The sequence below is a fragment of the Accipiter gentilis genome, chromosome 7, assembly GCF_929443795.1.
Source record: "Accipiter gentilis chromosome 7, bAccGen1.1, whole genome shotgun sequence".
NCBI classification, from domain to species: domain Eukaryota; kingdom Metazoa; phylum Chordata; class Aves; order Accipitriformes; family Accipitridae; genus Astur; species Astur gentilis.
This window is the reverse complement of record NC_064886.1, coordinates 8,298,987-8,311,276: the sequence shown is the minus strand read 5'-3', so window position 1 is coordinate 8,311,276 and position 12,290 is coordinate 8,298,987. Positions and strand designations below refer to the sequence as shown.

Here is a 12,290-nt window from a genome sequence, read left to right as displayed (position 1 = left end):
GCCATCCCCCAAAGGAGAGCTCAGAGAGCTGTATTAGTCCTGGGAGAGCATCAACACATGCGTGGAGGATGTCTGTATTGGGGAAGGGTAACGAACAGAAAGTAAAACAATTTTGGGTCCTTTCTAAATTCATGGTGCTCTAGAGACCATCATGTGGGTGTTGTCCCAGTCCTAAAATTTCTGGAACAGAAAAGGCAGAAGTTTGCAAGCGGGATGGGAGACCTGGAAGAGCGTTTAAGTAAGAAGAAACTAAATGGAGAGGGTCCTGGTAGACTGATGCCTGAAAACAGCAGCAGCTTCAGCTTTCCAGCATACCTTTGATGCTGTCGTCCTGGGATAACTGAATGCTACTTCTGGCACATTTTTGTTGTCCAGGTGTGTGAAATAGGTGTAACATTTGAATCGTGCGGGTAATCTGTTGTATTCTTCTGGGACTGTATGTTCAGCCCAGTGCTCTTCTGTAACATGCCTGCAAGCGGCTTTTGGAAAATCCTGCCGTGAGAGGGAGCAGGAAGGTGGGAATTAAAAGGCTGAAGGGTTTTCTTGTACAGTAGCAGCTGGGTCGAAGGCAAGGAGGCAGGGAGCTGTGTGGGGCAGCATGTAGGTGCCAGTGTGCGGGGCCGGTAGGAGCAGGCAGCCGGGGCACAGGGATAGGAAGAGGGCAGCATTGGTGGTTCAGTGGTAGAATTCTCGCCTGCCACGCGGGAGGCCCGGGTTCGATTCCCGGCCAATGCAGCAGGGTTTTTTGGGTGGGTTGGGATGGAAAAATTTAGTGCCATAGAACAGCAGCAAAAAGTTTTCTTTTTTGTTCCTTATTTGTCCCAAGAGTACCTCCTTTTATTAAAATCTATTGGAGAAGAGTTTTAAAACATGAACAGAAAGTTTAATTGCTTTAATCTCTACCCCTTTGGGGTAGGATTGCACCTTGAAGCAGGCAGGATGCTTTTGCATCACAAACTCTCAGCTCCGTTCCCTGGTTGTGCTGATGTGGTGGTGCCGCTGCGTGTGTGAGTAGAGGCAGTTGGCACAAGGGGGCATGAGGATTCAAGTTCATCCCATCGTGCTTTGTTGCCGTGCTTGTAAGACCCAGTTTTAGCAGGCGGCTTAGGCTGGAAAGCTGTTTGGGTAGCTTGGTTTCTACATGGAGTCACACCGCAGGAGACCTGGCCAGGTGGAGATGTCCTGGGTTGGATTCAGCCTTTCCTATGCTTGTGTGGTATCTCTAGGCATTGAAATCCAGACAATGGAAGGCAGCTCTGCAGTTCTGAGCTCCTTCTTTGAGAATGGTTGAAACCATCATAAGGTTGTATCTGGGTCACTATTACAGATACGGAGACCCAGTTTGGAGCAGAGGTCTGAAGCTGTGCAGCCTGCATTTTGCTGGATAAGTGCCATCCTGTACCAGCTCCATCCAGTACCTCTGGTAGCAGAGAAGAGCTTGACAAGGAGTCTAAAATGCTCACTGCAGGCAGAAGGGATCCTCAGGGTCCCCAGACCCTCAGATGATGGCTGGTAATGTCTTTGCAGAAGGTCATGCAGCTCTCCAGCCTCCCAGTCCTGCTGTCCACCTTCCCTGCCATTCCACTAACCGTGTTTCCTTTTTATTGGCCCCCCCCAGGCTCTCTGGATGCATCCGGTGACTCCAACTTCAGCAACAGCAGTGTCTTCACAGTAACCAGGTAGCGTCTGTTTGTTGCTTCAGAGCAGCTTGAGAACAAGGGAAGGCCTCGAGGGGTACAGACGACAACTGACAGATGCTGACAAAGCTGCAGGGAAGGGTGGTCAGGGCTGGAAACCAGTTTGGGGTCTCCTGGGTCACAGTGGGGTGGATGACTGGGGATGCTCTAGGAGCAGACTGCTTTTCACTGATACATTTGCACCAAAATGTCTTGACTTTATGGTAAACTGAGATATTTGTCCCCCATCCAGGAGACCTTGCAAAGCCCCCCAGGGAGGTCTGGTGAGGCAGCAAGTGTCTGTGCACTTGGGATTGTGCACCTCGCCTGTCTTCAAGCTCCCATGGTTGGGCACTTCAGCTAAAAGATAGGGTGAAGGTAGGGAGAAGGTGGATGGTTGTCTTGGTTATGGCTCTTCTAGCTTGGCCAAAATAGGAGGTATTTGGTTCCCTCTTACCTTTGCAGGGGAATAGTGGTAGAGGAACAGCGGTGTGCTGGTCTGCCAGAGGTGCAGACACCTCATGAGAAGGTGGTATGTGAGCCGTCTGGGGCTGGCAGAAGAGCTTGGAGAGCGCTGACCCTGCTTCTGGTTACAACAGTCCTCCGTGCTGCAGTCCTGGCAGCCCACCACGGCACGGTGCTGTGGGGCAGTACCTGGGGCCACACCGTCCAGCTCCAGCTGCTGGAGAGGCAAGGGGTCTCGGTAGCATCTGCTGCCAGCCTGTCCTCCTGCCACCCTTGGGTGGCATTAGTCAGCCCCAGGCCTGCAAAGAACAGCTCCATGCCCAGCATCATGTCTCCCAATATCTCGTGTAAATCATCTCTCCTGAAAATATCTTCCCATCCAGCTGTCGGTGAATCTGGGGACAAATCTATTTGCTCTTATAATGCATCTTTCCTTTCCTCCTGCTGCCTATAGTTCCTTTCATCAGAGGTCATGATTTCCAACACTTTTATTGTGCTGATGCAGATATTTATTTGTTGTTGTGATCCCCAAAATAGGATGTGTTACCCTAGCTGCCTCCTACCAGCAAGACTGACAGGTGATGCCCATCGTAACGCATCCCAGAGCAATGCAAGCGTCAGCTTTTCAGGTTGATGGTCTGTACTCTCCGTTCTTTTTTTTGCACTCCTGCAAAGCCCAGCAACTCTCTTATCTTAATTATACCCTTCATTTTTTCCTCTCTTGAAAGTACAGATCTTTTCATTTCCACCTAGATTTTGGTTTTTGACTTAAATGGTTTTCTCTGGCTTTCCTGTGATTGCTGTGTCCTGGCCCTGCTCAGCCCTTGGAAGTTTACCAGGTGCAGAACTGGGTGTGCACAGGGCTGAAATTGGGAAGGGGAAGGAGCCCAGGAGGACAAGTGATAACTGTGTCTCTGTCCTGAAGAGCTTGCACCTGGGGGAGAGAGAGAGTGAATATCAAAGAGGGACAGAAGCAGGGAGAGCTGCAGTGACTTGGTCACAGTGTCACTGAGAGCCAGAATGGCTGCCCAAGCTGAAGCAGTCTGCCAGCTCCCCAAGCACTGGGGAAAACTGTCTGGGACAGCAGGCGAGACCCTTCGTGTCTCTTGAGACCTGGTTTTGCAGCAGGACTTGTGCTGGAGCCCTCCTAAGCCCTTCTAAACAGAAAACTCCAGGCTTTGTCGTAGGGTTTACCTGCCCCGAAGCCTATTTCCCCACCCTGTGTGACCTCTCTGCTGGCCCAGCGTCGGGACCTGAAACGTTTTTGCCATGGCACCTGTTTTGGGGGACTGGCACGGGGTTGGGGGCCGTACATGGGCAACAGGAGCCCTGGACTTCTGCCTGTTGCTCCATCTATTGCTCAGGCTGTCTGGCTTCGCCCTGGAGCCAGGGGAAGGTGAGAGCTGGCACCCGTAGCCAGTTGCAGCTGTAACTCACACCAGGGAGCAGGCAGCTGCCTGCATGTTGAATGCCCACTGGGTGTCAAGACAGGACCGCAGGAAACCATCGCGTTGCTTTGAAAAGCTGGAAAGCCTGCAAACGGAGGAAGTTGCAGCTGCCTTTTAAGATGAAGTCACTCTTTGCTTGTGTTTTTGTTCGTTCCCCTCCCTGCTTCCCCCAGTCTCCCCTGGTGAGCGAGTGATGGAGCATGGCCCGGCGCCAGGCATCCAGCTCTCACGCCCCCTTCTCCTGCCCTCCCTGCGCAGCCGTCTGCAGAGGGATAGCACTGCAGCCGCGGTGAAAGGAGGACCTCAGTCAGCAGGGGCGGAGGAGCTCACGGCCCGGTGTCTGCAGAGGGACGTCTTCCATGAAGATGCCATCCAAGAAGATGACGAGGTCTGAATGCTCAATAGATGGATGCTGGGCACGTTCCTATGGCCACAAACTGACACATGCGCCCTCCCTGCTCCTAAAATGTGCTGTTGGCAATCCAAAATACTTCCAGGGTAATTGCCAGCTTCCTGGTTGCATTCGCTAGGAAATGGGGACCATGTCTGTGCTGGGACAGAAACTGGCTCCTGGGAGAGCTTGGCTGCACAGGGCTGGAGTGGGGTTCCCCATGCAGGTGGGGGTCCCTGCTTCCAGCTTCTGCACAAACCGTCATTGGAAGCAGACCAGAAGCGTGTTTCAGAGGCGCTGGAGCCTTCCCGTGGCCTAGCTGACCCCGCCAATGCTGCGATTGCTGGTGTGAGCCTGGATCAGGAAGGGGAGGTGGAAGCGTGGCTGCTGGAGCAGAGCCCGGGCTTCCTTCCGTCGATCTGAGCTGCTGCATGAGAAGATGCAGGCATCTATCCCGTGGCGCTGGACCAGAACAGCTGGAAAGTGCCTTTTAGGCTCTTGTAACTGCATCGGTGTTTCAGTACAAGACCTGGACAGTGTGACACCACTTCCCAACCCTCCTGCTGGGTGTGGAGGGCCGGGAACAGCTGGCAAGCGGTCAGCAGGGCTGCTTGGGTTAGATGCATGGCAGCTGGACAAGGGTGATGGGACCGCGATCCCTCGCCAAACTAGATAAGTCACATGGGGGGCTCCAGAAGAGCCTTTGTGGTCCTTCTGATGCAAGGAAGGCTTCTTGTTTTGGGTGGTGTTCAGCAGCACGTGGACACGTGAAGCTGCTTGTTGCTCTGCAGAAAGGGCAAACGGCTGCCATGTGGCTAAACTGCCCAAGCCTGCCTTTAAATTGGACTTTTAAACATGGTAGTTAGGGCTTAGTACAAAGCTAAAATGGCTGCCGCTTGTTTTGTGCTGGAAGTAACCATAGCCCTGTGCCCAGAGCCCGGCACGCCTTGTGGTTGTAGCCGGTGAGCTGTGGAGCTCATCGATTTGATGAACACTTGGGTAGAGGGGTAGGGATAGTGCTGGGTGCCCTGCTGCACCCAGGAGATGGCTGGCCGAAGGCAAGCACGATGGCTTGCTTTGAGCTTGTGCGCTAAGCCTGCCCTGAAGTCCTGTTCTCCAGCAGCTTGTCTGGCGGAGTCTGCCTTGCTGCAGTTTTCGGGTCCAGGGTGTCTTCTTGGGGAGGCTCCTCCTGGCCCTCCTCTCCAGCCTGGAGCAAGGAGGTGGTTTCCCTTCCCTGCTCCCACCACGCCGTTGGATGGATGGGCTGGAGGGGGACCTCGGGCACACTGCCCCAGCCCTTGTCGTGGTGGTCTACAGCTTGCCTCTGCCTAGACCTTAGCCTCATCGCTTCCCTGGGAGATCAGCTTGCACTTGTGCTGTGGGCACTTCCAGTACTTGGAAACCACAGTAAGCAGAAGGAAGCCAAGAGCGCCGAAATGAGAGTGATGGAGGACAAGAAAGCGACAGCTTGTGGCACCAATAGCAGAGAGGAGCTATTTACCTCCTGGCCGCTGGCTCGAGCCTGTTGAGCAGCACAGCTGCCAGGCCGTATAGGAGCTGCCCTTGTGACTTGGACCACAATGAAAGAACCTGAGTATTTCCACCCTTGGCAAGGCCACTTAAAGGCTAGAGCCCGGCCTAGACCTTAACCTTGTCTGAAAATGGGGTCAGGAAAGCAGCTGGGTTGGGCAGGAGGCCAGGAGGGAGATGACAGCTCACGCATTGGCAGAGAAAAGGCGACCGCTGAGGAGAGAGATGGCAGAAGCCCTTGAGGAAAGGGGAGAAATGAGAAAATTAGTTGATAAGGGACATGGAAACATGTGAAAAACATCACTGTGGGTTAAACGCAGTAAGAAAATGAGCTTTGTTCCTGTGCTGGAGGATGCTTTCTGAGACGGGGGGATGTACTGGGGGGGGGGGGGGGGGTCTCCTGCCCCACCGCTCAGCTTGAGCAAAAGCTACCAGTATCCGGAAGTGAGAGCCTGGTACAGCTCCCATTGTTGCTCAGTTCGCCCTAAAAACATGTTTTTGCTGTCACAGGCGAGCCACAGAGGCGAGGCCGGGGCCACATTCATCCTCTGGAGGAGAATCTGGGGTAGTGGGTTAGATGGAAGCGATTGCATCTGACATCTGCCCTGCTGCAGATGCTGGCGCTGGGAGCCAGCGTGGCAGGCCCAAAGGATCGCATTAATGCAATGCCATTACTACTGCTCTCGCTCTGCAGTGCCTGGGGATTAAGGAGAGCCGGGGCGAGCTGCGAGCCTGCTTTGGAGCTGCAGCCACGGCAGCGCTCACCGTGCTTGGCTGCTGCCTTCCCCCTGGAAAGGTGGTAGCCCACGGGAATCTGGTACCGCTCCATCTTGGAGGCAGAGGGGCATGGTCGGTGGGGGATTTTTAGCCCAATTTCCCATGTTCATCGGACCTCTTGCCTTTCAGAATGGTGCCCTGGTTTTGTGCCGAGTAAAGGACCTGCTCTCCACCAGCAACCTCCCTAAAACGTTTCTTGGCATATGCGGGGAGAGGTTAACTGGCGAGGAGCTTTGCCCAGCCACCATGCCTTTTAGCAGGAGCTGAGCCTGGCAGAGCTGCAGGGCAGTGGTACATGGCGTGGCTGGGGTCTGGCTGACTCGAGGTGAGCCCGGCGCTGCCAGCCACCTCCTGCAGTCAGCTCGGGTGGATTTTGGCTTGAGCCACCCAGCCTCTGCCCAGGTATTGCATTACTGGGGAAGGGGTTATCACAAGCAATTTTGGCTCAAGCTGGGCTGGAAGTGGCTTGTTGCTGTGCTGGCAGAAGTTCAGCATCCTCCTCTAAGGGTGCTGTGGCAAACCATGCCACCTTGCGTCCTCCCCACCTGCCTCGCAGCAGCACAGAGCTCATGGATGTGACAGCATTGAGGCCACCTCCAAACTGGCTGGCTTCACGCACCACTTCTCTGTGTGTCACCCTTTCAGCTGCTTCCCTCTGAAAACACACAGTACCCTGAGGTTTTTTCCCCATCCTGTGCAGGCAACGTGTATTTTGGCATGGAGATGTAATTGGGTTGAGGATTCGTGCTCCTCTTCCATTGGGAGCCCCATGCCGGGTGGGTAGCAGGCTGCACCGCTGCAAGAAAACCAGATTTTGCAGGAAAACCAAATATAGGGCTCATTCAGGCTGGCTTAAATGGCCTGGGACACTGCTCCCTTGGACATCTCTCCGAAACTCCCCGTTTTCTGGGTCCCTTCTTCCCCTCAGTTCTACACATCTGAGCATTTGGCCCTTGGCTGTTGTTTGCAACATCAAAGCAAAACTTATTCCAACTCAAAATGCAATTTGCAGACCCCAGAATCTGTTACGTGAGGCACCCCAAGCAGTCAGATATTTGCAGGGCTGTGAGGGGCTGCAGACTCCTCGTCTCGTCCTTACAACGTGTGTCCTGGGGAAGATCAAATCCTATTAAGCCACAGCTCTCCTTGCAAATTATACCATGAGAAATCTGCCCCTTAGGATTTCTTATCAAACAAGAGGCAGAGCAGCTCTGCACACGCTAGAAAAATCAGCAAGAGTCTGGTCCAGCCTTGAATAATTCAGTAGCTTGAGTAGGACAGGAGTGACTTAGCTCTTCAATGCAGATACCTCTTGGAGGTCTGCTCTAACCATCTCGGCTCGGGTCCAACCATCTCTCCTTAACCTAGTCTCATGCAACAGGTACTTCCCACGTCCTTGCTGTTGAGGTGGGAAACCATCAGGTAGACTTCAGGATCACAAACAGGACGAAAAATTCCCATTACATGACCTCTTCTGTGTTGGGGTCTCCTGTCCCTATGCAGGTCCCAACTATTTGGGGAAAAAACAGGGAGCAAGAGCTAAGGCTCTGCAGGCTGTCGGTGTTCTAAAAGAGGCAGTGTCCTGGTGAACTAAGGGAGTTGTTTGCTTTCATCCTGCTTGATGACCAGAGTTATCTTCAGCTTTTGGGAAACAAGATGATGTTCTCAAGGCAGTTGTTGTGGTTTAACCCCAGCCAGCAACTAAGCACCACACAGCTGCTCACTCCCTTCCCACCCAGTGGGATGGGGGAGAAAATCAGGAAAAAGAAACAAAACCCGCAGGTTGAGATAAGAACCGTTTAATAGAACAGAAAAGAAGAAACTAATAATGATAATGACAACACTAATAAAATGACAACAGAAATAGTGAAAGGATTGGAATGTACAAATGATGTGCAGTGCAATTGCTCACCACCCACTGAACGACACCCAGCTAGTCCCCGGCCGGCAATTCCCTGCCCCCACTTCCCCATTCCTAAACTAGATGTGACGTCACACGGTATGGAATACCCTGTTGGCCAGTTTGGGTCAGCTGCCCTGGCTGTGTCCTGTGCCAACTTCTTGTGCCCCTCCAGCTTTCTCCCTGGCTGGGCATGAGAAGCTGAAAAATCCTTGACATTAGTCTAAACACTACTGAGCAACAACTGAAAACATCAGTGTTATCAACATTCTTCTCATACTGAACTCAAAACATAGCACCGTACCGGCTACTAGGAAGACAGTTAACTCTATCCCAGCTGAAACTAGGACAGCAGTCTTGTAGCAGAGAGCTGCACCCCAAAAATGCTGCCAGCTAGGACACCATCTACAGTCCTCAGCACGAGTCTGCTGGGATTAGCAGAAACTGGATGTCCTCACCTGGTTGGGTGGCCCCAGCTAGTGGAGTTTGAGGACACATGGGTTGATGTTCTCTGCAGATGTTTGAGCTGGTCAAACTTGAGTTGGATTCTGAGTGCATTTTCTGGATCTCTAGTCTTTGCACGCCAAACCTGGTGACTGCAATATGGACCAGTTTCTCAACTCAGCCAAGCTACTGGATTCATCTAGCGTGGGGTCTTGTCATGCGTAGGTATCAGCTGTTTTGGGAAAGTGGTAAACTTTGAAGCCTGGAAGATTTCTGTTGCTTCCAAAACAGGTTTTTGGTGCGTTGCTGTGTCTCTCATTGTGCTTCCCCATCTTGAAATGCCAGTTAGAATGTGCCTATGCCACATGGGCAAACCTGGCCATGCCCAGCCATGACCCCACAGGCTTGCAAGCCTGGAGCTTGCTTCCTGGCTGTCATAACTCTTGAAGACACGAGCACAGTTGTTGGGTTTGCCATGAGTAGATCTGGATGCACAGAGTAAGAAATGTAGGTGACCAGGCTGAATGGGGCAGGAGCAGGCCAAGGGGACAGTTGATGTTTCTTAGGGTTTTTAGCTGAGATGTTTGTGCAGCCTCTGGTGTGTTGTAGACCTGCCCACCGTGCGAAGAGTTGGACATTACAGCACTGAACCAGCCTCTCTCCTTTCTGTGCAGCTCTGAGAGGATCCAGGTGACCCTGAATCTGGATGGAATAGTTCAAGTGCTGGACTGCCACCTTCATGACATGTCCATTGGGATGATGACCAGAATTGCAGTCCTGAAATGGCTCTACCACTTGTACATCAAGACTCCTCGTAAGGTAGGTTGGGGACTTGACGTGCAAGCCTGCTGCTTCCTCTGTGGGACAGAGCTTGTCTGCTCCCAGCCTGTTCCTTTCTTTGAATTGGCTATAATTATCTCGGCAGCATTGCAACCGTGTGTCCACCTGCCTTTCCTGAGAAGGCTTTGGCTGCTGGATACCCAGTAGCTTAAGGAAGAAGAGCTCTCCGGTTCAGATGGAAAATGCTGGTGAAGCTTTCAGCAGTGTCCCCCAGGGCGAGGGGTCCTGTAGCAGGGGGTGAGCAGGCCTGTAGGACTGATGCTGTCCATCTTTCTGTTTCTAGATGTTTCGACACACTGACAGCCTCTTCCCCATCTTGCTGCGGACCCTCTCAGATGAGTCGGATGAGGTAAGTGCTGCAGCTGCCGTAGAAGTCCTCCTGAAAGCTTACTGTCTCCGCATCTAGCTGGGCTTTGGATTTTGAGGGTTGAACGGAGGGATTTTGTGAGGCTTGGCCAGTGTTGGCACTGGGAAGTTTATCCCCGTTGCCTAAACTGAAGAAGACCCAATGCAGAGCCTGCAGGTAACTGCCTGGCTGAAAGCCCAGCCAGTTCCAGGCTGGAGTGTTTGGGACCCTCTGTCTGTATAAACCTTCCTCTCTATCTCTGAGAACTGGTTCCTTAAAGCCTATTTCTAAAAATTTGGGAAGACAGCTGGGGCTTCTTGGTGAATGGGAATTAGGGCACTTTGTGATGGCTCTGTAGAGATGCGAGGGGGATCGTGTCAGGCCAGCGCTGCAAAATCCGAGTCACTAGGTGCTTAAGTAGCACCCACTGCTAGCAGGGCAGCATCAGCATTGCTTGTTGGGGCTGCAGTAGATGCCCAGTGGCATCAGGTTGGCTGGGAACTGCTCGGGTTGGAAGTGAGCAAAGAAAGTCAGGCAGCAATGAGTGAGCCGGTTTGTTCTGCCTTCGCTCTCCTGCCTGCACCTTGCTCTCACAGTGCAGTGCTCTTCATTTCCCAGGCTGCTCTCTTCTTGAGGTGCTGCACCATTTTCCCATTTCCTTGTTTTTCTTCCTCACCTTTCTTCTCTGGTTCCAGTCATCTTAATTTTGGCATCTTTGTTGTCTTCTCTCCCTCTCCATTGCATCCTTGGAGTATTTCTAGTGCTTGGGTGGGAGGCTGGCAGCTTTGGCACACAGCTGGCCCAGGCACTGGTAGCAGTTCTGCCATCAGCTGGATACCTCTTGCCCAGAGTGGCAAATGATCCCAGCTGGTTGCTCAGCCCAGACCTTCCTCATGGAATAAAAATCAGGCGCTGTCTGCTTTGCCTTACACGCTCAGGGCATCAAACCCCAACCCCACAATAAATCCCATGTGTAAGGTGTTGTTAAGAGAGGAGGGAAGGGAATGAGGAAGCAAGGGAATGACTTGCAAAGGCAAGCGACTGCCTGGCCGTTTTCCATACCATGCTGCTTATGATGCAAACCTTTCCAAAAGAGTCCCCAAGCACACATCTGCCTTTGCAACGCTCTAGAAAGCCTGCATCTTGCAGATAGTCTCTCCAGCTTGGCAGGGGATCGCAGTGAGTCATGTTGCAATTACACTGCTTATTAATATTTGAAAAAAGCAGTGAAGAAAGGACCCTGGTGATGCATTTCCTCCATGTGACATAACTGGGAATGGCTCAAAAGTAATTTTAAGCTGATTTATTTAATCCTGTCTTCTATTTATTTAAATGTTTGGAGGGGTTTTTTTTTTTAAGGAAATCCATAGACGAGTCAATCCATTAAACACCACTGCTCAGCTGGCTCCCAACCAGATTTGCTGCTTTCTGCAGAGGAAATAGAAATGACCAAAATAGTAGGGGGTTTTTGAGCTGGGCATTTTGGGGAACAATGAGGACAGATTGAGCTAGCTAACCTGCAGTGTCAGTGCCTATTAGAAAAGGGGATGCGGGATGCTCTCTTAGCCATTATTCCCTGCTCAGTACAGTATTTGTATGCACAATCGCGTCGTCCTGGAGTAGATTGGGATTCCCAGAAGCTCTTGGCTAATGGGCTGGGGATCACCGGGTTAGTGTGGGGTCCTATGTGAGCTAACCCATCAGCTCTCTGGTGGAAGCATCTCCCTCCCCTTTCCAGGTAAGGGCTCCGCACATTGTGTGATGTAGCACAAAGTGTATACACATCTTCAGGGGTTTTTTTGCTGTCTTCATCCTGCAATGCTGCCCTCCCCAAGGGAACCTGGCTGGGCAGCAATGCCAGTACCATCTTTCTTCCCAGCAAGGTTGAACATCCTTTTGCAGTGCCTGCGGATCCCCTGGCTTCCGTGCACAGTTTGGAGGCTAGCTGTCGCTCTCCTGATGCCCCCTGAAGCTATCCTGGGGGAGTTGTTTCTCTCTAGCTCATCATCAAAGGACAATCTGGCTTTGGGGGTTTAGTGCTAGTCGGGGCTTTGCATCAGACTGAAAGACCATGCTCAGGCACTTTATTTTTAAGGTCTGGTCTAGCTGAGCTGCTCCAAGTCTCTCTGTGCACTTGCCATGAATAATCAAGCCTAAGGCAAGGAGAGACTTGAGCTGGATGGAGCCGGATCCATGCCCTTTAAGTTGTCACGCCTTTTTTTATCGTTCAAGTAGCACAAGGTGTTGCACCACCTCCACCATGCTGAACAGGGGCCAGTATCTCATGATGCATCTGTGGCATCCTGAGTCATCCCTGCCTTCTCTACTATTCCCCTTCCTACCCAGTTCTCCTGGGCCAGTAAAGAAATGGTCAAGAGACCTAGTTAAAATTCACAAAGGCAGCGCAGAGAAGTCGGAGCAAAGCTGAAGCAAGCAGTTCTCTTTGATATGTAGACAAGTCGGGATACAGGAT

General features: G+C 52.1%; 1 protein-coding gene and 1 non-coding gene across 2 annotated transcripts in view; both read left to right on the top strand.

Annotated features, from left to right (window-relative positions):
* The window catches only part of VAC14 (VAC14 component of PIKFYVE complex), a 65,688-nt gene that overhangs the window by 12,360 nt on the left and 41,038 nt on the right, over positions 1-12,290 (top strand). Inside the window, exons 10-12 of the mRNA XM_049804440.1 lie at positions 1,619-1,679; positions 9,306-9,450; positions 9,755-9,820. Of these exons, the coding sequence (XP_049660397.1) occupies positions 1,619-1,679; positions 9,306-9,450; positions 9,755-9,820 (272 nt within the window). The remainder of the gene's footprint in view (positions 1-1,618; positions 1,680-9,305; positions 9,451-9,754; positions 9,821-12,290) is intronic.
* On the top strand, positions 665-735 carry TRNAG-GCC (transfer RNA glycine (anticodon GCC)). The gene has a single exon. It is a non-coding gene; the product is annotated as a tRNA-Gly (tRNA).